Raw genomic sequence first — 28,000 nt, forward strand, 5'->3', positions numbered from 1 at the left:
AGAACATTTATAGTTTATAGGCATTCTGTTATTGCATTTGATGTTTATAAAGTTTTATGTACTCATATATTGCAGTAACATTATTGGGAGTGTTATTGCTAAGGCTAAAACAATACAATTTTCCTTCATTAGTTTAAAGTTATCATAATAGTTTTAGAGCTGTGAAGATAAAACACAAAGGTAAGGAATCATTTAATAAGTAGGTAAGGTATGAGAATAGCAGCCATGGAAACTCGAGGAAACTGGCTGGACTATGTCTGCCTCCCAGATGCCCACAAGATAAAGTCACAATAAGACCCCGCCTCTTCTCCACCAGGGAAGTCCATCTGTCTCCTCCACCAAATCAAACTACACCAACTCCCTAATGCTCTTCATACCTCAGTGCCTTTGTTTATGCTGCACCATCTACCAGGGAAGCTTCTCCTCACCTTCTGTATCTGGAAGCAAGAAGAGGAAGAGATCCCCCTGTACTGAAGAGGTGAGAATGAAATTTTGACTCAGAATGGATGTTGAGGTTCAAATGCAATCATTTTGCAATGGAGGTTTCTGAGCCCAGAGGAAGGAAAACACTGCGAATAAAGGCATGGGTGGAAGGTAGCACACCATGGGTCAGTACGAAAATGTAGAAAGAAGTGAAGGAAACTGTTTTCAGGCCGCTTTTTCTCATTTGATCCTCAAGACAACAAAAGGTAGGCAATATTATTTGCATTCAGTCTGCAAACAAAGGGGTGCGCTGGTGGTTCAGTGGTAGAATGCTTGCCTTGCCTGCAGGAGACCGGGACCATGCACCTAAAAAAAGAAGGCAAAATGAACAGAGCCCCTGCCCTCAAGAGAAAAAGGCACACAAATAGGTAACCACATTCATTGTGAAGTTCGATGTGCCATTGGGTTAAGGAGGGCTTTTGTTAACTCAACCTGGCTTGCCCGTCAGGATTAGGGTTGATTGAAAATAAAACCCCAAAATAGGAGTTTATATCCCCAAGACAAAAGTTAATTTTGCCCTTATGGAGAAGTCTGGAGGAAGCACTGTCATAGCAACTCTGGTCCACGAAGTTCTTCTGTCTTGGTCCCCAGATGGTTGCGCTAGCTCCAGCCATCATGTCTGTATTTCAGCTAGCAGACAGGAAGAAGAGTCAAAGCAGAAAGAATAAGGTCATCATGCCAGCAGGTTTGTTAATTTATTAAACATAACAACATACAAACATTCTTACCATATGATCATTCCATTCTTGATATATAATCAATAACTCACAATATCATCACATAGTTGTATATTCATCATCATAATCATTTCTTCGAACATTTGCATCAATTCAGAAAAAGAAAATTCATGTATACCATACCCCTTACCCCTCCTGTACTGGTTTGAAAGGAAGTATGCCCCCTAAGAAAAGCCCTGTTTTAATATATATCCCATTTCATAAAGGTAGAATAATCCCTATTCAATACTGTATATTTGAAACTGTAATGAGGTCATCTCCCTGGTTGATGTGATTTAGTCAAGAGTGGTTGTTAAACTGGATTAGGGGATGACATGTCTCCACCCATTTGAGTGGGTCTTGATTAGTTTCTGAAGTCCTATAAAAGAGGAAACATTTTGGAGATTCAGAGAGATTCAGAATGCTGCAGCACCACGAAGCACAGAGTCCACCAGCCAGTGACCTTTGGAGATAAAGAAGGAAAACACCTCCCGGGGAGCTTCATGAAACCAGAAGCCAGGAGAGAAAGCTAGCAGATGATGCTGTGTTCACCATGTGCCCTTCCAGCTGAGAGAGAAACCCTGAACTTCATCAGCCTTCTTGAACCAAGATATCTTTCCCTGGATGCCTTTGATTGGACATTTATATAGACTTGTTTTAATTGGGACATTTTCTCAGCCTTAGAACTGTAAACTAGCAATTCATGAAATTCTCCCTTTTAAAAGCCATTCCATTTCTGGTATATTGCATTCCGGCAGCTAGCAAACTAGAACACCTCCCTTTCATTGATCACTAGCATTTCAATCTACTAAATTTATTTTAACACTTGCTCCGCCTATTATTTATCTATTTATTTGTTTATTTTTAAATTTTTTTAAAAATATGACAAGAAAGAAACACATTCTTAACATATGCTCATTCTGTTTTACATATATAATCAGTAATATTCCTCATCATGATCATTTCCTAGAACATTTGCATCAATTCAGAAAAAGAAATAAAAAGACAGCAGAAAAAGAAATAAAACGAAAACAGAAAAAAAATTATACATACTATACCCCTTACCCCTCCCTTTCACTGATCACTGGCATTTCAAAGTAAATTTATTTTAACATTTGTTCCCCTATTATTTATTTTTATTCCATATGTTCTACTCGTCTGTTGACAAGGTAGATAAAAGGAGCATCAGACACAAGGTTTTCACAATCACACAGTCACATTGTGAAAGCTATATTATTATACAATCATCTTCAAGAAACATGGCTACTGGAACACAGCTCTGCATTTTCAGGCAGTTCCCTCCAGCCTCTCCACTACATCTTGAATAACAAGGTGATATCTACTTAATGCGTAAAGAATAACCTCCAGTATTACCTCTTGACTCTGTTTGATATCTCTCAGCCTTGACACTTTGTCTCATTTCTCTCCTCCCCCTTTTGGTTGAGAAGTTTTTCTCAATCCCTTGATGCTGAGTTCCAGCTTATTCTAGGATTTCTGTCTCATGTTGCCAGGAAGGTCCACACCCCTGGGAGTCATGTCCCAAGTAGAGAGGGGGAGGGCAGTGAATTTGCTTGTTGTGTTGGCTGAGAGAGAAAGACCACATCTGAACAACAAAAGAGGCTCTCTTGGGCGTGACTCTTAGTCCTAATTTTAAGTAGACTTAGCCTATCCTTTGTGAGGTTAAGTTTCATATGTACAAACCCCAAGATTGGGGGCTCAGCCTATTGCTTTGGTTGTCCCCATTGCTTGTGAGAATATCAAGAATTCTCCACTTGGAGAAGTTGGATTTCCCCCTTTCTCACCATTCCCCCAAGGGGACTTTGCAAATATTGTTTTATTCACTGTTCACATCACTTTGAACAAACCTACAAAATCTCATGCCCTACTCAGGTTTCCATGTATTATGGTGTTCAATTAAGCTGCCCACATAAGCTGTATAAGGAAATGCACTAGTCAAAACATAAATTTTGTACCAAATAAACATTTTTTACTTTAGTCTCACACATAAGTTAAAGTTTTAAAATATTAATCACCATCTATTTTCAAAACCCTGCAGTATTAACATTCCTTTGTTCTTCTTCATGCAAAAACATTTTTAAATTTGTACGTTTAGTCACTATCATACACTCTAGGCATTCCTAGATTACACTATCTCAGTCTTTATTGTCTATTTTTCCTTCTGATTTCATTTGTGCCCCCAGGTCTCCTCCCTCTATCATTCTCACATTTAACTTCATTCAATGTTCTAACATTATTGTACTACAGTTAGGTAGTATTGTGCTATCCATTTCTGAATTTTTACAATCAGTCCTGTTGCACAATCTGTATCCCTTCAGCTCCAATTACCCAATATCTAACCTATTTCTATCTCTGATGGTCTCTATTCCCAACTGAAATTCTCCAAGTTCATTCACTAATGTCAGTTCATATCAGTGAGACCATACAGTATTTGTCCTTTTGTTTCTGGCTAATCTCACTCAGCATAATGTCCTTAAGGTCCATGCATGTTGTTACATACTTCGTAACTTTGTTCTGTCTTACAGCTGCATAATACTTTATCATATGTATATACCACAGCTTGTTCAGCCACTTGTCTGTTGATGGACATTTTGGCTGTTTCCATCTCTTGGCAATTGTAAATAATGTTGCTATAAACATTGGTGTGCAAATGTCCGTTTGTGTCTTTGCCCTCATGTCCTCTGAGTAGATGCCTAGCAATGGTATTGCTGGGTCATATGGCAATTCTATACTTAGCTTCCTGAGGAAATGCCAAACTGCCTTCCACAGTGGTTGTGCCATTTGACAGTCCCACCAACAGTGGATAAATGTGCCTCTTTCTCCACATCCTCTCTAGCATTTGTAGTTTTCTGTTTTATTGATAATGGCCATTCTGGTGGGTGTGAGATGATATCTCATTGTGGTATTGATTTGCATTTTCCTGATAGCTGGGGAAGTTGAGCATCTTTTCATGTGCCTTTTGTGCCAGCAGGTTTTAAGAAAGTTTCTCAAAGCTATTATGTTTCTACTTGACATTTCATTGGCCAGAGCATAGCCACAGAATGATACCTACCTGCAAGAAATCTGGGAAGGATAGTCACTTGTCACAGCAGTCAAATGCCCAGCTAAACATCAGTTGGGGGAGAGGGATCTATCACCAAAGTAGAAGAGGAGAAGGACGTTGGGGGCAACTAACAGTCTCTACCACATCTTCCCAGAGTTGGTGAGAACTAAGCTAAGATCTGAAGAATGAATAAGAATCAGCCCTGTGACAGGGATTGGGAAAAAGGGGTCTGGAATAGGACATTCAGGGGACTAAAATAACTTAGAATTCAAATGGGAAAGTGAGTTTTTATGCAGCATGAGAAGTAAGAAGGTCTTCTTGGTGTCTGGACTACGCATCAGATGCTGAACTGGATGCCACCCTCAAACAGCAGCTTGAGGCAAGGTTAAGTAATCTGCTCAAGGTCACAGAGCACATAAATAAATTGGAGCTTGGATCCACCAGAACAAGCAAAGTCCAGACTCTTTCTACCTCCTGTCAAAAAAAAAGAGTTTAAAGCCTAGCTAGGAAAATAAGCAATCATGAAATATGCAAGTAACACAAGTCAATGGAAGATCATATGTGGAATTGACATTTCTCTGGGCTTAGTTGCTCAAAGTGTGGCTGTCGTGGGAGAAAGTGAAGATTTCTGAGAAGTTAAGGAAAACAGCTTTTGGTATTTGGAGAGCAATAGCTTTCTTCTCTGCGTCCTGCTCATCCCCACTCAAACTCAAATTAGCTCCAAGTGTCCATGGAACTCTACAGGAAAGAAAAAAATCCACGCACAAGTTCATTCTCTATCTAATCTCCAGATTCCAGCACTTCTACCAAGACAGTAGCACCCGGAAACAAAGCCCATGAAGCAGTGTGGGCCGATTTTCTGAGCTGCTCTTAGAGGATGGGTACCGGAGCTCATCACGCAGCGGGGGTGGAGCTCACCAGGCAGACAAGTCTCAGAAAGACATTCTGGGCAAAGAGAACAGTTTGTGCAAAGGCGTGGAAGCATGAAAAATCCATAGCAGCTTAGGAAGGTAAGTCCTTTAGTGTGAACGGAGGCAGGCATGGCAGCAATTACCAGGAAGCGAGGTTGCAGAGCTATATTGGTCCCACGTTACTGAGCACTGTGCCTGCCAGCATAAGGAATGTAAAATAAGCATGCTATGTTCTCCCAAGTGGGGGTAGTTTTACGTAACAGTAAAGAGAACTACAGTTGGAAATGTAGATTGGGGCTTGATTAATGGCAAGGTTGAGGAGTTTGGATTTTCATTTACAAATCATGGAGAGTCACCTAAGTTAGGGATCTAAATCGAGGCAGATAGCCTGCAAGGCCCGCTTTACACACTATTTCTCACGATATAACAGCTCCGGGTTTCGTTTAGATGCTGGTTCGCTGCTTTCCAAGTGCCAGTGCTATCTGTGTGCTGTTGTCCAGCAAACCATGATTGACTGTGTGCTTTTTGGTCCCCTTCCCCAGGCACAGGTATCTTTCCCTCCTACATTGTTCATCTCATTTGCTCGGTGGATTAGCATCAACAATAAACTTAGGCTATCTGAAGTTTATCAGATAGCCAACCCTGGCCCTGTGGGTAGAAGTTATTGTTTCATGACTCTGCTCAATCCTAGTTGGCTACCTCCCCACATGGAGAATAACTGTTTTCACATGTGCCCATGGCCTGTAGGGTGAGTCTTTAGTACTTCTCAGTGTGGAATTAGGATAAATTGAGAAATGGCCATGTCCTGAGCTCCTGCACCTTCCATAGCTACCTCCTGCCACTGGGATTTGTCTGGCTGGTTTTCAGGAAAGAGCCTCAGATGATCCTCCGTCTTCCCCAGACCAGATGCCCCCCGCCCCTGCCCAAGTCCCACGTTGATTAATTGCCCGATTTAACACCAGCTTCAGCCTTTAGGGAAGGAGGCGTCACATTTGCTCTTCTCCTTGTGACAACGGGGTCCAATTCATTCTTGTCCAGGCAGTATAATAAATAACCTGCCCCTTTTGGCAGGGAGTTTATTAGAGACTGATGGGACATTTAACAATAACTGGGGGCCTGTGATTTATTAGGTAGGGCGGTTCGTGATGCCTCTGAAGAGTGCAAATGTGGAATTTAATTGATAAAGCGGCTGTCAGCAGCAATGAAATGCACTCAATAGAATATGTATTTGAGGGATTCTCTCTGGAGCTGTCAGGGAGCGTTTCTGCTAATCATATTCGGCTGCTGCGGATGGTGTCGTCTGCTGGATATCGGTGAGAGACAAATGGCAGGGAGGAAAATTTAAAAGGGACCCTGGGAGGGGTACACCTGTCAATTGCCCAACCCGAAGGAAGAATGTGACACAAATGAGGAAAAGGAAAAAGAATTTCCACCACCCTAAATGAGGGCTCCCCTTTAAGAGGTCTTTGTCTTCCGTGAGCTACTCAAGCAAGCAAGAGGCAAAAGGTACTGAGCACCCACTTCCTGGTAAGTGAGGAAAGTCAAAATATTAAGTGGCAAGTAGATTAGTTTTGGAATTCAGAATCTCTGAACCCTCAGGTTTGTATACCAGAGACCCTGCCTTCCAGCCAATGCCACTCATATACACAACAAACACCCGAGGAGGCAGTAGATAACCATAAACCACCATGCAAACATACACACACACACACATACACATACACAAATTACCCCAAATTACAGCCTCTCTCGAACCCTGGCTCAGGTGGCAGCTCCTCCTGTCACTGCTCTTTTCCTGCCAAGGGCAGAGCCACGCAGAAATCCTGATGGATGGAGCCTCCCATTTTTTTGTTGTTGTTGTTGCCTCCCAGCTCCAGAGACTCCAGGATTCCATCTGAGAACCCGGAAATCAATGCTTGTGCTCTGGAGTGTGCCAAGCATGCAACACCCTCGCCTCCTCGACCCACCCTCTACCCTACTTTCCTGACAAGCAGAGAGGTTAAGCTGTGATGGTGCGGCTCTGTCCTTAGGCAGACTTGAGGTTTCCCAAGGCAGCTTCACTAGCATTTTCTACTCCCCCATCTCTCAGCCTGTGTTGCTCAGCCTTAAACAAGGCCATGTAAGGCAGGGAGAGGGGCTTTCTCAGGCCAGAGCTGTTTCCCCCCTTTGATCTTCCCAGCTCTATTCTTAGGCCCCAGGAGGTTGGTCTACCTCTTGATTCCCTCCAGGGGGAGAAACGAGGGAGGGAGGCCATCGCCAGGGAAGAAGTAATTGTCATTGTCTAATCTGAGCCTAGATGGTGACACTGAGGGACCTCTGAGCAGAATGGATACAGCAAGTGGTTTGATTCAATCAAACTTCTCCCACAACCTTGTTAAATTAAACTGACAGGCTGGGAGCAGATGCAGAAGGACTTGGGAGCTCATCTTCTCACCGTGGGGCAGGGGAGGCGAGAGGGGGTGGTAAGAAGATCAGACCATAGCAGAGCAGCCGCCTGCTCTTTCTTTTATTTGCTGACTATAGCTAGGAGTTGAGATTTATGGATATGAGATGCTTAAGTACCTGTCTAAGCACAGACTGGAAACTCTGGCAGAGGCAGACTGCTGCTTCCCTGGAGGCTTGGCAAATCCCCTTGGCAGCCATGCCTGGCATCTGGGCCAGTGCTCTTGACATTTCAAAGGGCTTTACACAGTTTACCTTCACAACAGGCAGGGAGCAGTGGGATTATCCCCCCCATTTTGCACTGAGAGAAACCAAGGCACAGAGAGATTACAGGCCCTACTGAGAGTCCAAAAGCTAGGTCTCTGCCTCCCAGCCCTGGCGCATGCCGCCTCCAACAGTATACCATCTGGCAGAAATTTGCCAGGATTTAGTTGCTGGAGCTCCAGCTCTTCTTCCTTCCACTGGGGAAATATAAACCAGTCAGTTTACTTTGTGGGCCATGGGGAAAATGCCCGATTTCCAACTGATCTAGTGCAACCCATCTGCAAGGCACCCATCTAGCTTCCAAAGGGCACGAGGCCATTTGAACGGATTCATATTACTCTCCCACACACCAGAGCCCTTCCAAGTCGCCTCCACTCTACCTAATTATAATTCAAGGGAGGGGAAGGGGTAGAAGAGATACTGTTAGCAACACCAGCAGACAGCGATAGTGGAAGGATCACACTGATACCCTGCTGGCGTCCTCACCTGTCACCCAGTTCCTCACCTGCCAAAGCTAATTTTCCACTCACCAGTGGGTGAGAGCTCATTTTGGAGTGTGTGATGCACACGCACACACACACACACACATACAGAAAGCCATTATGAATAGACTAATGCCTCACCCGGGATGCCCTTGTTCTCACTTCCCATGTTATCCAATGATTTGTTTATTGACACCTCCATCCCTTTCCAATTTCCTGTTCCGTAAGGAGGATTCTGGCATGAGGATGCTGGGGAAAGTGACACAGCCTGATTAGCCGAGTACAGCTGGGATCTCGCTGGACACTGCCTCCTCCGAAGGCACACTCATCACACCCTGGCTGTGCAGTCAGATCCTGGGACTGGGGGAGCAAAGGATGAAGGAAAGGGAGAGAAGGGCAGAATCGCAACCGCTGTCACCAGGAAGGACATTAGGTGAAAAACAGCCATCATGAGGTGGGAGAACTTGTTTAATGAGGACAAATAACTGGAAACACCACCAGGACAGAGCATATATGTGCCTACACCACATGTAATGAAATGTTATCATTATGCCCTTCCCCTGTGGCCAAGATGTGTGTTTGGATCATCACTCCTAACCCAAAAGAAAGAAGGACAAACAACAGGCAGACAGATAGGTAAAAAGTACTTAAATAGAAAGTCTCACCAGCCTTCTAAGTTCATCTTTGGATTGGCTATCGACCATAACCAAATGGAGCACCTCCAATCTATCTATCCAAAGTCATCTAACAGGTCTCCTCTAAGGCGAGGAAGGATTCCTCTAGCAAAACCTGCCAAAGAAAGGTGGGGAGAAAGGAGGCCTTGCCTGGGGAGTTGAGGGTCACCAGGCCTGGGGTCCTATAGTGGTTCTGCCATTAGCAACCTCGGTGGTCTAGGACAAGTTACTTAATATTTCTGCACTACAGATCCCAACCAACACTTGAGCAGGAAATGCAGACTGTTAGAGTTGTTTTTAAAAAACTAGAGCTCACAGAGGAGAAAAATGAGATCCAAAAAGGTTAAATGACTTTGTTTAAAGCCATGCTGGAAGACGGTGGAGTGGCTGAGGGTGTATGGACTCTGGAGCCAGACAGAGCCACGTCCACCTGCAGGGCCCCACCATTCATTGCTCTGTGACCTTAGGCAAGTTCCTGTCTCCCTTGCCTTCCCTTCCTCAGCTGCAGAACCGAAGTCATAACAGCACCTACCTCCCAGGTAAATGAAAACCCCGATCACAGTGCCTGATGCAAGAAAACCTTGAATAAATGCGAGCTAGGACTGTAATTAGTAACCGACTGGAGGTTCACAGCCAACTATCTCGATTTTCGGTCTTTCCGTAAGGCCACAATGCCCTGATATCTACAGGGTCCCTTGCAGCTCTAAAATTCTATGTTTCTAAGCCAGAAAGATTAAAATGCAAGTTGTTTCCAAAATCCCTCCAGGCAGAGACACAAAAGACCATTTGGGCGATTCATTATTCACTCTTCATTGCTTCATTCACTTTCTATGGGTGATGATTCATGGGGAATAATCACAGCAAAGAAACCTGTCCAAAGCCAGGGAGGAGGGAGAGCAGTGAAAACCCAAACTCCTTTGCATGTTCAGCACCTATTCTTTAATTTGCATCTTCATTTGTTAAGAGATGACAGTGTTTCTTGGTGTCTCTGCCTTTCCTCTCTGGGAACTTGAAGTTTCCTCTCGTTATGAAATGCTGCTGGTGGTAGTTATTGCCCACTCAACCCCAGCTCTAACCCTAAACCCCAGGGAGAGTGTCCTGCCTCCTTGGGGCCATGCACAAGTAACTGTCACCCTCAGCACCGCATCCATTTCTGATCTCCAAGACAAAATCTGCACCACAGTCCAGTTTAATGCCTGTTCAGGGCTGGGACAATTTTCTGGCCTCTCTGAAAAGCCACATGGGGCCTAGTAACTAGCCTGCTGGATGCAAATATATGCCCTAAGCAAAACCAGAGATGTGACCTGTTTTTCTCTACACCCCATGGCCTTGGGAAGAGAAGCAGGTAGACCTTCTTTCCCTCTGGCTAACAAGCCTCTCTCTAGCAGGCTGCCAATCACTGGTCCTTACAGATACTAGGAGCTGATGGAAATGGCCAAGTAGCATGGAACTGAATGAGCTTTTGCTGAGTTGCAGGCCATGGTAAGGTCACAGGAAAACCAGAGCTGGGCCTCTAGAAGTCAGACATTTCAGAACGTCACCAGGAAACACCTGGAAGCAAGTCACTTTCTTCTGAATACACAGTTTGCATCAAGTATTAGTTTGTACTTACAGCAGAAGTATTTTCCTTAGTTGTGACCTGGCATTCTCCAGGTATCTTTGTAATTGAAAAATCTTTGCTTTTCTGGCAAATTTTTGCAAAAATGGAAATGTTTACTTCCCAAGTAGCAATGAAGTCAAGCCCCAGGCCTATAGCTGCAAATTATCCCCAAAAGGCGTTCAGCCTATGGACTCCAACTGTTCATCTTTTGGACAAATCTAATTTTCCACTAAAATTACCACTGAATAGTTCAAGTGAGATGGCCTGGAAGTTCCAAAACACTCCTGTCCCCCTTTTTGAGTTTTAGCAACTGCAGAGCTAATAGCCTGATATGGCAGCCCTGTGACTTTGTAAAGAAAGTATGCCTGCAAGTATGGTAGTTTAAGTTGGGTAAACATGATGGCAAGAGTGTGGATGTGGGACCACCAGAATTCATTCCCCCATTGGCCTAGTTATCTAAGTTATTCACCTTAGAACACGTCTCCCCTGCTTTCTGTAGAGTAGGAGAAAGAGACCTACTGCCACCCTGTAATCAGGGCAGCCCTATTCCATCACCATACAGACCACCCCCTTGGGCCTGAGTTGCTCCATCTAGAAATAAGGAGATTAACACCTTTTATTTGAATATACCCCAGAGCTCATGGAGCTTTTTTATGACCAGAGTCTATGATTCCTCCACTCAGTAGCAGTCAAAAGGATTTCCAGTTAAAACCCAGTATGAATCTTTCCTTTGGAACACACAGACAGGCTGCTGCTTCTTCTCTGCTTCCTCTCCTCATGTTAGAATTATGACTAGCAGTGCAACCCAGTCCCCCATCTAAGGTGTATCTCCTGAAAGCTAAAGAGTTAGATTCATTCAAGAATTACTAGGCTTCAGTCCAGTTCCCTCCCAGTATCTCAGGGGATTCTCACACACGCACATACATACACACTAATGCATGCGCACACACACAGACATATACAGTCTCTGCTCAGCACCTCTATGCCAGCCTATCAGGCCAGGTCATTTCCCAAGAGAGCAACAGTTCCACAGCGATATCTGAATACATTCCAACAGCACGTGTTCTGTCTCTAGGGTCAGCCTTTCCTGTTGATGCTTGGGAGGTGAGGGGGGAGGAGAACAGGGATCATGGTTTTTGGTAGCCACAGGGGTGGAGGCATGAGACCAATGGGTACATGGGTCCTGCCCCTGGGAGAGTGATAATATGATTAGTTTTCCAGACTATGTGTGGCCGTGTATCTCTTTCCTCGTATCAGGATGACCTCCCCGGCTCTTCTGTTACCACTGGGGATGAGATGTTGGACACTGCCTCAACCAGGGGTATGTCTTCAAGGTCTGGCTAGGATTTGGTGGGTGGGAACTTCAGGTGGAGACAATATGATTCTGGAGCCAAGAGGAAGGCAGAGTTTCCATTGTTTAGTTTAGTATCTGAGCTCTGTTGGGACACAACTGGTTCTGCCTCTCCCTTTGAGTTCTTCCAATGCTGCCAGGACCTTCAGATCTGGCAATGGGACAGAAGGGGCCACCCTTGCTGCCTATGCCAGGCAAATCCCAAGGATTTGACACCATTAGAGTTTCCGAGAGCTGCACCCTCTCCCTCGGGAAAAGTACACAGTGCACCCCTGGGGTGTAGTGTGTTGCAGTGGGCACAAATGCCCAGGTGTCTTCTGAGAATTCCATTCCAACTCTGGATGGCTTTGAGAATGTATGTTTGCAACCAATTGGAAGACCATTGATTGCTTTATTATTTATTTTCAAATTAGGTAATCTTATCCTCCCTCCGGGCTGAGTTGCAGGGGACAGGAGGAGGAAAGCTGAGCCATCTGATTTCTCTGCAGCACAAATGAATCATGTCCCCCCACCTCCCATCCTCAGGAATATTTACCCATGTGTATACAACCATGGCAACAGGCTTTATTCTCTATCACTTAAACTCTTAACCAAAAAGAAAAGCAGAAGGCAACTCTTTCTCATATTCTTGCCTCCTGTTCTGCCCAGAAGATAGAGCTGTTTCTTCAGAAACAAAGGTAAGAAAGACCCTATCCCTATTCCTGGCCAATATTATATTGGCCTCTTCAAGGGCAAGGGAACAAATAAGTTACAGTGGCTCAATATCATGAAAAGACTTCAGAGTTTGTTCTCTTAAGTCCTATGGGAACCACACAGCAACAGCTCCTCTGACTTGTCTAGGACCTTTCTCTTAAGCAATGCACTAAGATTATGGACACCTTTTTTTTTTTTTTTTTTTTTGCCCCTGCCGTCTCCTTGACCATAAAAGTGGATGGAATGCAACTGGCCTTGCTAGCAATATATTCTTCATCTGTGACATGGGGTAAATATTCCGCTTCTCCTGACTGCATCACAGAATCTTCATCAGAACAGAGTGAGCTTTGTAAGAAGCATAAATTGTTAGAATCACACAGACTTAAGACATATGCAAGAGAAACTGAGGCCAGTAAAATGAAGGATTTGTGGAAGGTCATACTGTATTGTCAACAGCGTAGAAAACATGACCACTCAATTCAAGGTTGTTGCCAAGAGTTTGAGACATAGCCAGTCACCTAATTTTCAAAGGGATTCCAACTCCTGAGCTCTTAGGGATGGAGAATGCTAGGACTTAAACTTGACTCTAAAGACAATTTGAATCACAGGTCCACAAACCTGTCGTTTGTGCCTCCTATAGGCTGACACCTGTGCTGGTTGCTGGAGCTCCAACAATGAGCCAAGCAAGACTTTTGAAGTTGGGGGACCATTTGGTGATGTTTCTTCTCATTCAAGGATTCCTCTGTGGACTGTATGGTCCCTATTTACCACAATCCCAGAGGCTTCAACTCTAGAACTGGGTTCAGCTGGGCTGGAGAGAAGAGCTCCATCCTTGGGGGATGTCTCCTGCTCGGAACACCCTGCCGGTCCCACAGAGGGGACTTCTTAGAGAATCTTGGCCCATAACTGCAAGGAAGCTGGAGGGCCAGGCGGTGGTGGAGCGCGATCTGGGGGCCCAGAAAGTCGGGAAGCGGGTGGCAAGCTGAGAAGAAAGATAATTTCGGCCTCTTCTCGCCGGTGGTGCTCAGGGATGCGAGACGCGAGCTCCGCAAGTGGCCACCGAAACGCGGGGCTTCGGGCCTGACTTGCCCAATCTGCCAATCTCTTTTTTCTCTTCTCTATCCATAGGTTACTAACTTTCCCAGCTTCACCCAAAGGGAATACCCAGGGCCAAGAGGAAAGGCGTGACAAGGTCCACTGTCATTGGGGTCCTGAGGTTAAGTGGTGGCCATTTCAACTGGACTCTGAAAAGTTTTCATTCCTAACGGTGTTCCTTCATATTCTCATTTTCTCCTCCCTTGTTCCTTCCCTCCCTCCCTTCCCTGCCCATTCCTCCCTCTGTTTCCCTCCTTCACCTTTCTCTTTTTAGCCGAAGTGGAGCTCTTTGCTAACAGATCGGATTATTTGTAGCGCCTGGGTTCTCTCTCCCCCTTCCCTGGTATCCTCGGCTCTGCTTCCAACTCTGGGACGATCAGATTGCCCCAGCAGAGACCCCAATGCCTGGAGCAAACGTTTCCCTTTAATTACCTTGAGATAACACGTGACTAATTGCCCTGATTACTCTCTGGCTCTTGGACACCGCCTCACGCAGGCCTGGCCAGGTGGCGCGGAGCCTGCCCGCGAGGAGGGAACGGCAGTCCCGGAGGGCACCGAGGCCTGGGGGTCGGGGGTAGGGGCGAGGCGGGGTCTCGGCTGACAGAGGCGCCCCGGCTGGCCTGCGGCCCCTCTCGTGTCTGTCTAATGCAACCACACCCCCGGGGCCTAAGTGGAGCCCGTGCCTGTTAGCTGAATAGAATCGGGACGTCTTTGAGTTCCCCTAACCTTACAGGGCGCTTCGCAAAAGCCAGTGCACGAGCCAGGAGAACTGCCTGAGGAGCCCCCGGAGAGAAAGGCCTGCTGCTCCCCGGCCTGTCCTCCCGATGGAAGACAGCCGCATCCCATTACCCGTTTCAAATTTTTATAAAAATCACGATCTGAAATTACCTTGTTTATTCTCTTAACCTTTTTTGTGTCCCATCCGCCCCCAACTCCCCAATGTGAGTGCTTGGGAGCAGAGGCCTTGCCTATCTTGCGCAGAAGCTGCAGCCCCGCAGCCGCTCCCGGCGCACATAGACCCTGCCTTGCTTTGTGTTACACAACTGAACTGACCGAGCGGCGGCGCTCCCTGGGGTGGCTCGGGCCGGGAAGGCTCCTACAGGAGGAGAGGTGGAGCCACACAGTCCCGTTTGGAGACTAAAGGGCTTCCGAGGGGTTTCTTGGGGGGGGGGGGGGGGGGAGTCGGAAAGGGTGTCCCTTTCCCTGATCGGAGTTTGGGAAACGAGGTTGACATTTAGGGGTTTTCAACTCCATAATCTCGCAAATGGTTTCAAAACCACTCGCTGAGATCGCTCGCTCCCCAGCCTCCACCGGGAAAACTGTGCTCTCCCTTTATGACCAAACAGGGGATGTGCTTTGCTGGGGGGCGTTGGTGCGGTCGGGCGTCACGACGCCCCCGCCGCGCTGGCCGGGATCAGGTGTCGCCCCCGCCAGGCCCCCCAGCAGCGGCGTGCGCTGAACTGACACCCTCAGCAGGGTCCTCTCGCCGCAGCATCAGCCCGCGCCCCCCGCCCCGCTCTTCTCATTGGCCGAAGACATCCCCCCCTGAATTCCCATTGGCTGCTCCACTTTTCCCTCCGCCTCCAGCACGGAGCGCGCGCGGGGAGTCGCCGAGGGAAGCAGCTCTAAGTCCCGGCTTGTAAGCAGAGGTTCGGCTCCGCGCTACGAGAGGCGCAGAGCGCAGACGGGAGGAACCGGCCCCGCGCGCAATTTTCGGAAGAGCGGGTTGTTTCCCACCCCCCACCCCCCGGGGACTGTCTCGTGCCGCAGAGCCCAGCAAATGGGCGCCTGAGAAAGGAGAGCGGGGAAATGGACTGCTATTTGCGTCGTCTCAAGCAGGAGCTGGTAAGAGCGGAGTGGCGCCTGGGACAGGGAGGGGCTGCTCCGCCCTGCCAGGTACCTGGGCCCTGGCCTCCTGTCCCGGGACTCGAGTCTTGCGCGGGGCGGGAGAGGAGGCGGGAGGGAAAAGGAGAGAACGTGGACCGGCCGCCCAAGGGCCTGCCCTGAGGGAAAGGGGCCACGAGGAAACTTCGAGCAGATATTTGTAGTGAGAGTAAGACAGACAAGAACAAGTGACATACCCAGGGAGAGAGAGAGAGAGAACTAGAAACTGCCAAACCCAGACTGATTGGCAGAGCAACCGAGGGAGAAAAGAGGGTACACCCAGAGACGGACAGACAGCCAGGGGGAGACTCAGGCGCTGCCACACACTCAAAAGCGGGAGCGACTGACCCAGGAAACTGGACGTGTCACGCCGTTCTAGGGCATCCTCCTGCGCGGCGCGGGCGGGACGCCAGGAGGAGGGTGCGTAGGCCGGAACCCTACCCAGGGGCAGGAGGTCAGCTGGGGACCGCGCGAGGGGAGTTGGCACCGCTTGGGGCCCCCAGCTCCACCGGGCTTGGCAGAGTTGGCGCGGCTGCGGGGGCAGGCTTGGCCGCCTGTCTGCCCGGGCTTGTCTGCCAGCAGGGAGGGAGCTGGGGGCTGGCAGCTGGAGCGGCGGGGGAGGGCCCTGCGCAGGAGGTGGGGCGCCGCCTGGCAGATCGCGCGCGGGAGGTGCGGAGGCCCAGCCAGATGTCAGGTCTGGGCTTGGGGAGTGCGGACCGGGCGTGCGGAGGCCCGGTGTGCAGGGCCTGGAAGAAGTAGTGTCCGTGGGGGGTGGGGGGGTGGAGGGGGTGGAATCACCCAGGTCGGGGGAGAGGGACCTGCCAAAGTTGTTGACAAGTGAGGGCTAGGTTGATTCTCCCTGATTTCATATACCAACCTCCTCCACCTGCCACCTTTCTTCTACCTCCAGTCACCAGAATCCAGGTATTATACTTATACACCCCCTTCTCTGCTTTGGCAGTCACACTCTCCTTGTGTTTTTGCCTCTGACTCTGCTCCTCTTTTAGTTTCTCTCGGAGTGGATCTCTTCTTTCTCTCTCACGTTTCTCCCCTCCTCATTCTTCTTACTTTTCAGAGCCAGGGCACCCAGGCTCCCAATAGCAGACCTGGATTAGAAAGTTCCCATCCATGGCTTCCCAGATTCCATGAGAGCTTCTTCCACTCTTGCCTGCAAATCCCAAACTCTTCCCGCTGGAGAGGGGCTTGGTTGGCAGGTGTCAGGGGCCAGCTTGGGGGCTGGGGAGGGGCTGGGCTTGAAGTGGCAGGTGTTCTCATTACTGTGTCCTGGACGAATGGCCCTGGCACTTTTCCTCTTTCCCGCTCCCAGGCCTGCCGTTCTCGCCAATGGTCCTTTTCTCTGGTCCTACCTTGAGAAGCTTTCTGTGGTGACAGTCAGATGTGAAAGGTTCTGATCTAGAGAAACGGGTGAGGGATAGAAAGGTCCCCAATGCTGCTCTCCTGAACCCATACCGTGCCCTTTCCATGCTTCCCATGCCAGTGTGAGACAGCTGGCCTCTGCCTACACACACACAATTTCTGACTTTTCACATTTATTTGTCCAAGACCAGGAAGAAAGAGCAAGGTCATCATAGATAATGTCTTGAGGTCCAAGGCCCATGCTGAGAAAAGAATCTAATAGAATCCTCCCCCTTTGTGCTTGGAATTGGGGATCATGCCACCCACCTCAGGATCTGCCTTAAATGGAGGATTTGTGGGTGTTCCTGGCATGGGCTCGAATTTTCATATCCTACTGAGTAGCATTTTTTATAGCACCCTGGGTGGGAGGTGGTGAGGGGAGGAAGACAATCTGTGGGTGCCAAGAGAATAAAAAAGGCAAACAGGAATCTGCACTGAACTGAGACCCAGATCTTGATTTGTATCCTCTCCTGCCAGGGACTTGAGCCCCCAGCCCCCAGGAGGAGGAAGGGGAGAAGCTGAAGTCACTGAACTCCCTATTAGCTTTCATTTGGCCTTTTGTCTGAGCAGCTTCAGCCTCTAACTCTCTTGGAGAGGAAGCCAAATGCCTGGCCCGGGGCCCAGAATGACACTCAGATGGGAGAGCTTGCAGCCCCCCCCCACCCCCCACCCCCCCGCATAGTGCTCTGCCCCCCACCCCAGTGCCAGCTCGCTCAGAGATGAGACAGAGCAGAATGGCAGGCACAACTATTAGTTTCTCTAGCTCCCTGACACCTCAGTCTAATGCTCAGGCAGCTGGGCGAAATCTCAGGCCTCAGTTTCTTCAATGAAAGCAAAGGGGAAAGTAGAGCTGAGTTAGCCCACAGTCAGCCCTTTGGCTAAAGAACTGGATTCAACGTAGCTTGGTTGTGGCTGGGATAGGAAGGCGCTGACTCATTTTATAACCCAGGTCTGCAATGTGTGAGGGAAAAGCATACAGTCAGTTTATGTTATGAACTGTGGGGCTTTTGTCTGCACATGGTTCATCCTAAGTAGGATATCCTTTGCCACCCAGGAGGATTCTGTGTTGCCTGGCTCTGCCCGAAGTTGGTGTGTGTCCAGGAGTGGCACTCATGTAATACAAGTCAAGCTCTCTATTCATTTATTCCACTAAATTCCATTCAAGAAGTATATGTCCTGCATGTGCTCTGGAATAAACCAGCTGGGAAAGGAAACACGAACGAGTTGTGAAATTATCTTTGCCGAGGGTGTTCTCTGCTCCCCTTCTGCATCATAGCCCTGTCCTTGGCCCAGCAAATCTAGACAAGAAGAGTCTGTTCCTGGAAACCAAAACAGAGGAATCTCCCAATTTCCTAAAGCAGAGAATATGCATTGTAACCAGTGGGCTTGGGGGTCCTGGCTTGATTGGGGGTGCCTAGGGATCTGGCCCTTTCCCCCTGCCTGCGAGAGGAAGGAGATCGGGTTTCAGGGACAAAATATGGCTAGAGAAGTCGCAACAGCTGACACACTTCTTCATTAGGATGAGAGGCTCAGGGCCACAACGACTCAGCAGGGAGCACATCTCCCTCCAGCCAGCAGCCAAAGAGGGGCCCTGCCTGAACACCAGGCCTTGGGACCAGCTGTTCCTCACACACTGCTCCCTCGGGGCCTTCTAACAAATGGGGTAGCCAGAGGCACACAGAGAAAGCAGACATAAGATGCTCATTGGGCGTTCCTCGTGAGCTCAGATCAGTGTCAAGCAAACAGTGCATCAGGTCTCAGGGGTCAGGGCTCATGGAGTACAGCCAGGCTGGGAAGTCTTCCGGGAAGAGGGCTGGTTGGAGGGGGTCATCTTCTGGAATGTCCATCTTGCTAAGGTGTGGGGAAGCAGACGAGGGACTTCTTCTAGACTTGGGAAGGCCCGCCTACTGGGGTTCCTAGATGGCAATTCTTTAGCCTCTAGTAGCCACAAGTTCAAGAAGTTCTGGCATATAGGGAAGGACCAAGGTCTGGAAGCAAAATAGGGAGGAGAAAAGAGGGGGACAGGAGTTCATTTGGAACAGCTTTCAGCTCTTGGCCGGAGGAGCTCAGGTCAGGCAAAACAGCAGATAAGGACTTGTTTTTTGAGGCAGATAAAGGCTTTTACAAAGGATCTCACAGTGTGGGCTCCCTTGATATTTAAAGTTAGGAAGAAGAGGGCTTTGGGATTAAACAATGTGGTGTGGGAAATGGGAAAAGCGTGGAGTATGGGATCTGGGGTCAAGCACACTTGAACTCAAATCTTGGCTGTCTGTGGCCCTGGCATGTTACTTAACCTCTCTGTGACTTCTGTATCTCTAAAATGTTTTTTTTTTTTTTTTTTTTTTTTTAAAGGAAAGACAGAGAGAAGGAAGGAAGGATAGAAGGAAGGAAGGAAGGAAGAAAGGGAAACATTTTTAAACATTTTCTTGTTTTTATTGTATTCTGTTTCTCCGTTTTTGTTACATGGGCTGGGGCCGGGAATCGAACCGAGGTCCTCCGGCATAGCAGGCAAGCACTTTGCCCGCTGAGCCACCGCGGCCCGCCCTGTTTTTTTTTTTTTTTTTTTTAAACACCTACTTTATACAACAACCATGAAGATTGGATGACAATATATGTAAAGTCCTTAGTTATTAACATAGTGCCTGATATAGTACAGGTGCTTGATGATGGATTGATCAGACTGGATTGACTAAGAGTCATTCATTCACACAACTTATAACATGTTTAAGGCTCTTTACCAGGTCCTATGATTGCAGATATAAAGAGACACAGAATCTGTCTTCGTGTGAACTCATAGTTTAAAAGGGGAGATAGCATTTATTGATATGCCAGGTGTACAATGTATCGTGTCATTGAGTTGCCAAAGTAACAGTAAAAGGGAAGTACTTTCATTGTTTCCAGTTTTTTAAGTGAGAAAGCAGAAACATGAGGAGGTGAAGTGACTTGCCCAAGGCCACATAGCTGATAAGTGGCAGAGGTAGGATGCAAACCCAGCCAATCTGACTGCAGAATTTAGGCTCTTAGCCAGTATAGGGATGCAAACCTCTACTACAAAAACAGGGGTTAAATGCTATATGAGAGACACCGAGTCAGTGCTCTTAGAAGGGAGAAAATACCTCCACCAGGGGTATCAGGGAAAGCTTTGTGGAAGAGGTAGCATTTGAGCTAGACCCTGACAGACAAATAGGGACATGCACAGGAGAAAAATAGCATTCCAGGCAGATAATGAAGGCGCATGAGCAAAAGGTACAGAGGCTGAAGTAGTCAAGACAGTGGAAGACTATGCAGTGGGGATATGGGGTAATTATAGGGAACCAGTGGGCAATAGGGCAGAAAGAGTTGAGAGCAGACTCTGTAGGAGGCCTTGGATGCCGTGCTAAGGAGTGTGGCCTTTTCTGTTAGACCAGCAGCAGACAATCTCCTGTGGGATCTGGGAGGTGGGATGGGGGGTGGGGGTGAGGTAGGGAGGATGAGTCCAGGTGAGAGAGATTATGAAAACTGTCTTAACATATATAATATTGAATTTCCCATAATTTGCCATTTAACGACTTCCAAGCATACAATTCAGTGGCATTAATTGCCTTCACAATGTTGGGTTACCATCACCGCCATTATTACCCAAACTTTTCCAAACAGAAACTCTGCCCTCACTAACCACCACTCTTGTGAACCTGTCATCACCTTTCTGGCCCTATGAATTTGCATATTCTAGTTACTGCATATAAGTAAAATCAAACAATATTTGTCCCATCGTGTCTGGCTTATTTCATTCAATATGCTGTCATCAAGGTTCATCCATGTTGTAGCATGTATCAGAACTTCATTCCCTTTTATGGCTGAATATGATTCCAAGATATATATATATACCACATTTTGCTTATCCATTCATCTGTTGATAGATGCGGGTTACTTCCACCTTTTGGCTTTGTGAATAATGCTGCTATGAATATTAGTGTGCAAATACCTGTTGGAGTCTTTGTTTTCAATTCTTTGGTGTATTTACCAAGAGGTAGGATTGTTGGGTCAGAGGGTAATTTATATTTAAATTTTTGAGGAATTCCAGACAGAAGGCCAATTTTGAGGTCCCTCAGATGCCCAATGAATTTGATTGATTGATTGCAGTGGAGAGGAACTAAAGCTAGAAGGAGGCAGAAGGGCTTGGTGAGGCAAAGAGGTCTTGATTTGGAGGCAGGCTCCCCAAAGAGGCAAGATTGGGCCCCTCTCGCCATCTGTCTGCCTCTCGCCTGCGATGGTTGAATTGGAAAAGTTGTCTCATCCATTTCACATTCTTTACTTCCTTCTTTCTTTACCCTCCTCCCTCCCACAGCTCTTGGCACAGTTTCCACTTTACCTTCCTGTTGACGGTTCCAGCCAAGAGCAGGAGGGTGTGAAGGTCCACTATTCACTGAGCTGGAGAATGGGCCACTTTGGCAAAAGCAGGTCTTTTCCCATTTCCGGCCCTGAGCCTCCTCTTAGCTTCCAGAAGGGCTGAAAGGAACTGTGTGGAGATCTTGTGAGTAATGGGACAACAGGAGGGGGACGGGAAGTGAGGCAGGGCACGCTGCCAGGTCCATGGGCAAAGCTGGAGCCTGTGTCAAAGGATTCTGGCTGAGCTGGGAGAGGGCGTGAGATGGATGGATGGAGGGCACAGCTGTGGAATCAGTCAGAGGCCTAGGGGAGGGGGTGGGAAGGGGGCCGAGAATACTGGTGTCACACTTTCCCATCCCCTCGACTCTCGTACCACAAAGAACCTAGTGGGTGCCAAGGGGGAGGAGCTGTCCATGGACTGCTGACCCCACACTACCCCTTAGAGGGCGCAGGGCTGGAGGTGCAGGAAGATGGAATCTGGCTTCCCAAGGGCAGCTTCCTCTCCCCTTTCCACCCCAGGCAGGCAGTTCCTCTTCCCTGTTAGATGATTCAGCGAGGAAAAACCTTCAATAGGGAGAAATTGAATTGTGTCTTGGAGTCCCTCAAAAGGATGACTTCACGCTCTTCTCTTCCTCCCCCCTAAGCCCTCTGTACCTCCCACTGATTATCTTAGTTACGATCTCATGGCTGAGAGGTCTGGGGCTGTGATGAAATGGGAAACCCAGTGGCCTGGACTCAGCGGACCAGGCTTGGGGCCACACTCCTCCCACTAATAAGCCTCAGGACCTCAGGCAGCACATCAGCGGTTCCACTGGTGGCACTCAAGATGAGGTTAGGCGACACTCTGAACTTTTAGTCTGATAGGTTTGCATTTTTATGTCACCGTCTATTTATGGCAAGTGACACACATTTCATACAAGTTCCTATATAAATGCATTTATTTGTGCAAAGAGCAAAGTGGGCTTTTTATTAAATATTAAATAGTGGACTAGATTACTTATATGGAGATAAGGCGAAAATCATGAAAGAGTTCTGGGGAGGAATAGTGTGTGGGAAACACTGAGGAAGAAAATGAATGTAGTTTCTTAATCCATGAAGCGGGGATAACGCCACCTTCCTACCCGCCTCCCAGAGTAATGGGGGCGGGGATCAGTCAGGGCAATGTAGAGGAAAGAGCTAGCACTCCACACCTGTAAGGGAATATTATTTTACAGATTCAAAAACCAAAGCGCAAAAGAGTTGGGTAATCTGCCTCATGTCATGGGGCCGAGTTGGTTGTGAGCTGGGACTCCAAGTCAGGTCTCCTCACTAGTGAGGGGTCTTTTCCAAGACCAGTTACCAGCAGTTCCAGTTCAGTGGGGAAACTAGGAATTTGGTTTGAACTGCGGCAGGACTGGAGTTTGACAGGGAGAGAATTTCCGGAGTGAAACACTGCAAGGTTCAGGAGACACCGAGGCTGGGAGATGGATTGGGGTGCTGTGGGAGCAGTCCCATCTGGGGGCAAGGAGGGTGGTGAGAAGACATTTCACAGCTTGTCTCAGAGATTGCTAAGGCCTTCGCTGGGATATGCTTCTAAGGGCCTTATGTTCAGATGTGGAGCAGGTTAGTGATTTGCTCGGTGCGTATGCATGCAATTGCGGGGTGATTTTTTTCCCCAACTACGGGAAAATTAGAACCAATTATACCCTCTATAACTCCTTCAGCTGCCCCCTGAAGGTACGAGTAGGTTCCTGCCCTGTCCTGCAAGGCTCAGACCTGAGGCTCTGAGGCACTGGGGAGACAAGAAAGGAACCCAACTTCCTACAGCTTGGAGACTGGGATTTGGGGGTGCTAATTTCTAGCTCAGGATTTTCCCTGTCTGAGTTGGCCCCTCTCCTTTGCTTCTTACCCCACACTGCCCCCTCTTCTCCCTTGACAGTTCCTAAGGCAAGAGAAGCCTTGCGATCTGAGAAAGTCCCACGATCTGTATGAAGAGAACAGCTTGGCCTCTGGCTCCTTTCTCCTTGGGTGACATCATTCCCTTTGGAGTTGGGAGAGGCTGTCTTGATCCCTCCTCTCTGGGTTAAGACCCAGCTGATGCTTCTGCCTCCCCATTTCCCCTGGGCCTCCAGGTTCCCACAACTCAGGCTTCCTTCTCTTGTTCCCGCCCCTCTTGCAGCTGTCTTGTCGCTCTTCAGTGTCAGCACTCTGTCTATGGCTGGGGTGCCTGAGCTCGGCCTGGGGGTGGGCAGTGACTTCCCTTTCCTTTCCCGGCCCTCCCCCCTGTGGGGGTGGGACAGAGGGAGAAAGGACAGGTTTCTTCTAGAGCAGATCAGATATGACGAGTGGAATCCTGTGCTTACTATGTGGTAAGTTTCACTGAGAAAGGAATGTTCTGGAATACACAGGAAGTCTTAAGATAATAGCTAAACTTATCTAGTGCTTTCTCTGAGCCACGGCAGAGACAAACTTATCTCACCTAAACTGCAAAACCACTATGTCTGGCAGGCGCTATTATTCCCATTTTAAAGAATGGAGAAATTGAAAAACAGAATTTAAATAACCTGTCCAGATGAACAGCTACTCGGTGGTACAGCTGGCATTGGAACCCTGTTCTGTTTGTCTCCAGAACCCAAGGTGTTAACCAATATAGAATATTATTTTCCATATCAGTATGATTTCAGGCCTTGTTTACATAAAGGGGGCCTCTGTTTGATGGGCAGCCTTGCGTTCCTGCATACCCACACATTCGTTCTTGCTGGAAAACCGTACAAAATGTCAGCATTATTCTTTATGGATTTTTCCACACTGGAAGAGACTGAATGGGGTCACTTCATTCCTCCCACTGCCTCTGACGTGGATTGTGTTCAGCCTTCTGGAAGGAAGCCTGCCAGCTCACACTTCTTGCCTCTTGATGAAATGAAACCTTGGGAAAGTGTCCTGACTTCTTCCTTGCGTAGTGAGTGACTGTCTGAGGGTAGCAAAGAGCCAGGAGGGAAGACTGGCATTATTCAGTGGTACTCAAAATATGTCTTGTGGGTACATAGCAAGTACAAGGGAGTAGTGAGGTTATAGGGAGACATGCGGATATTTAGTTTTCAGTCCCTAAGTAGTAGATGCTCAGTAAATATTTCAGGAGTGACTGAGCATGCAGAGGTGCACAGGTGGTACAGCAAGTATATAAGTAGCAGGACTAAGGGGTAGAGCAAGTATCACAGGAGCACGGGGTTGATGTAAGTGAACAGGGATATGTCTGGGATTCTAAGTTGGAACTGTGTCATGGCTGCAGGACCAAGAACTTTTATTGTCTTTTCTTCTCTGGACAGTGGCGAGCCTTTGGAAGCTTCTAGGTAGAGACTGACATGACTGGAGGTGTGTGTGCGGAAGATGTTTCTGGTGTCTGGGTGGCCAGGCTTCTGCAGCATCCAAGGGGATGGGAAGGAAGATACAAGACTTGTTGGCGGGGGCGGGGCGGGGGGGGGGGGGAGAATCCAACACTGAATGTGATTAAGGCAGACAGAAGCAGGAGCAGGGATGGAGTGAAGAAGCCAAAAGTGACGCCGGGATTCCAGGCTGGGGTGACGAGAAAGTGGTATTGGGAGCAGTGGAGGTAGAAATAGAGAAATCAGTGGGAGAAACGGCTTGCCAAGAAGAATGGTGGTAAAGTTCGTTTAGGGCTTAGAGTCTCCTCCACCTCTACTCTGGGTCTGACCAGCTGCAGCGAAGGAAGGAAGGAAGGAAGGAAGGGAGGGAGGGAGGGAGGCAGGGAGGAAGGGAGGAAGGAAGGAAGGGGTCAGGAAGGTGGAGGCCAAAGAGGTCAGAACAAGGGACCATCAACAAGCACAGCCACCCCACTGGCTCTATGCCTCTTGCTACAGTTGCCACTGAGATGGAGCATACTTGCCTGAGAGTCTGGCAAATCTCAGAGCTGTCAGGGGCTTCAAACCACCCCTACTTCTTGCCCCATCTTGGGAAAGAAGTCAGTCTGCAGCACTGTCCCTTGGTGCTGCAGGCTCACTGAGAGCCTGGCCGGCTCACCTCCCCACCAGAGTAGGCAGGAGAGGATGTGACACTGAAGCCTAAGGGGGTCAGCTGCCAATCCAGCCCTGCAAGCCTCAGGCACCTGCCCTTCCAATCCCTCCACCCTCTGAGTTTAGCTCTGTGCATTAAGAAAAGCCTGGGAGGTAAGATGATCCCACAAGTCTCTGGGGGCGGGGTAGGGACTTAAGCAACAGATGGTCTCCGTACAGGAGGTTTGCTGTTGGTAACTTGAGCAGGATCTGGGAAGGGAGCTGGCGCGGACCAAGGCAGCCTGGGCCCAGGGCACGGGGACCTCGTGAATGGTTTCAGACGCAGCCTACCCTACCCAGCCTCCAAATTCGGCCCTCACCCAAGTCAATCCCTTGGCCTCTTCCAGCTGGCACCTGGGACTCAGGCCCCAGACATCCACAAAGGGGCTGGGAGAATTGGCCCCCACTGTCCCCGCTGGCTTGGCCAAGGCAGCAGAACCAATTGGGCTGAGAAGGCAGGAAGAGGGTTGGAGCCAAGTGTGAGGGCAGCTAAGGGAGGACAGGTGTTAGGGAGCAGAAGTAGGGCTAGGAAGGGCTGGGCTAGGGTTTCTAGCAAACAGGAGTTTCTTGGCCTCCTTATCTCTCATGACCAGCCACATGTGAACAACAGTGAAAGGAAACCATAGGCCTACCCTTTCTCTTGACGCATCTGAGCTCCTTGTTTTTCCCTAATGTCCCCTGCACCCTTTCTCCATTACTCTGTAGAGGACAGAGGAGCCCAGCCATGTCGAGAGAGTAGTTGGGACAGTGATCTTTGGAGACATTCCAGTTCTCTGAGCCTTGTGACCTGAGGCAAGCTACTTCACCCCTACCACAGTCTACTCATTTGTTAAAATGGAAACAATGATAGCAGCCTCATAGGGTTGATATAAAGATTGAATATGATGATGCGCATAGAATATCTAGTTTGATTCCTGCTGCACACTCAATGCTGGCAAACTGTTATGGATTACATCATCCTCATCTCAGGGTAGCTCAGGAGAGGAAGAGGACACAGGCACAGAGAAGGACAAGGATTGCCAGCACAACTTTGTACACCCTCAAACTGATCTCGGCTCTCCCTTTTTCTCGCTCTGTAACCTTGGGCAGGTTGGATATGGGCCTCAATTTCGTCATCTGTAAAATGGGAACAATAATAGTCATCATTACTTCATAGAGGAGTTGTGAAGATTAAATAAATTAATATTGATTAATTTGCTTAGGACAGTGTCTGCAGAAGCTAGCCAGTCACCATTAATAGTATATTCTTAATCAGCATAGTGGTGTTAAGATTACTCCCCTCCCAGCATTGATCTACACTGCACTAGACTGCACAGAGGCAGGGACTCTGGAGAGGTGTGTCTGTTGGGGGGGTCTAGGCTCAGGCTCAGTGAGGGCAACCGCTCCCCCCAGCCCGCGCCTCCCCACCCCCCACTGCCCCACTGTGGCTCACTAACCCTGTGCTTTCTCTCTGTCCTGCAGGTATCCATGAAGGAGGTGGGCGATGGCTTGCAAGATCAGATGAACTGCATGATGGGGGCGCTGCAAGAACTGAAGCTTCTACAGGTGCAGACAGCACTGGAACAGCTGGAGCTCTCTGGAGGGGGTCCTGCCCCAGGCTGCCCTGAAAGCCCCCGGACACAGCCCAAGCCACCCCCTCAGTGGGAGGATGGCAGGGACCCCGCCAGGCCGATAGCCTGCTCGCCCTCCAACCCACCTTCTCTTGGCAGCAGCACCAAGTTTCCATACCATAGGAGCGTCTGGGGGACAGATCTGGCCCCCCTGCCCAGTGTACAGCTGCCGGAGCACCACAGCTGTGCCCAGCAGGGGCCAGAACAGGTGAAACCGGACGACTGGACCTCCACGTTGATGTCCCGGGGCCGGAATCGACAGCCTCTGGTGTTAGGGGACAACGTCTTTGCGGATCTGGTGGGCAACTGGCTGGACCTGCCAGAACTGGAGAAGGGTGGGGAGAAGGGTGAGACTGGGGAGACAAGTGAGCCCAAAGGAGAGAAGGGCCAGCCCCGGGAGCTGGGCCGCAAGTTTGCCCTGACAGCAAACATCTTTAGGAAGTTCTTGCGTAGTGTGCGGCCAGACCGTGACCGGCTGCTGAAGGAGAAGCCAGGCTGGGTGACACCTCTGGCTTCTGAGCCCCGAGCCGGACGCTCCCAGAAGGTCAAGAAGCAGAGCCATTCCAAGGGCCCTGGACATTTCCCCTTTCTGGGCCCCGGGGAGCCCAGGGGAGGGGAAAATTCCTCCACAAGTTGCCCCAAGGCTCTGGAACCTTCACCCTCTGGCTTTGATATTAACACAGCTGTTTGGGTCTGAATCCTCGAGACAGAAAGTTGACTTAACCCAAGACAGCCAAGTCCCAATGCTGACCCCTGGGGAGAAAAGAGAGAGGGAGGAGGACCAGATGACTTTGTAAAGGCCAACTCCAAGTTCCTTTCCCCCAGGAAGGGGAGAGATGGGCAGAAACAGCCCCTAGTCTCCAAGCAAAAGTTCTTGTGTGTGTTTGGAAGAGGCCATGGC

The 28,000-nt window shown here is 48.7% G+C and overlaps 1 protein-coding gene and 1 long non-coding RNA gene across 2 annotated transcripts; both read left to right on the forward strand.

Moving 5' to 3' along the window:
- Positions 1-214: 214 nt before the first annotated feature.
- LOC143649861 (uncharacterized) lies at positions 215-14,323 on the forward strand. The gene is made up of 3 exons (XR_013159216.1): positions 215-478; positions 12,398-12,661; positions 13,318-14,323. It is a non-coding gene; the product is annotated as an uncharacterized LOC143649861 (long non-coding RNA).
- An 861-nt stretch (positions 14,324-15,184) lies between these two features.
- INKA2 (inka box actin regulator 2) lies at positions 15,185-27,984 on the forward strand. The gene is made up of 2 exons (XM_077119908.1): positions 15,185-15,617; positions 26,951-27,984. Exons 1-2 carry the CDS (start codon positions 15,582-15,584, stop codon positions 27,794-27,796), a joined length of 882 nt encoding a protein of 293 aa, XP_076976023.1. The 5' UTR covers positions 15,185-15,581; the 3' UTR covers positions 27,797-27,984.
- The last annotated feature ends 16 nt before the right edge of the window (positions 27,985-28,000 follow it).

This window comes from Tamandua tetradactyla, chromosome 11, assembly GCF_023851605.1.
Source record: "Tamandua tetradactyla isolate mTamTet1 chromosome 11, mTamTet1.pri, whole genome shotgun sequence".
Taxonomy (NCBI): Eukaryota; Metazoa; Chordata; class Mammalia; order Pilosa; family Myrmecophagidae; genus Tamandua; species Tamandua tetradactyla.

Bases quoted from the DNA above. Each gene is read 5' to 3' on its own strand.
- INKA2 (XM_077119908.1), top strand. From the start codon at position 15,582: ATGGACTGCTATTTGCGTCGTCTCAAGCAGGAGCTG. The intron at 15,618-26,950 runs GTAAGAGCGGAG...TCTGTCCTGCAG, and splicing joins GTCGTCTCAAGCAGGAGCTG to GTATCCATGAAGGAGGTGGG.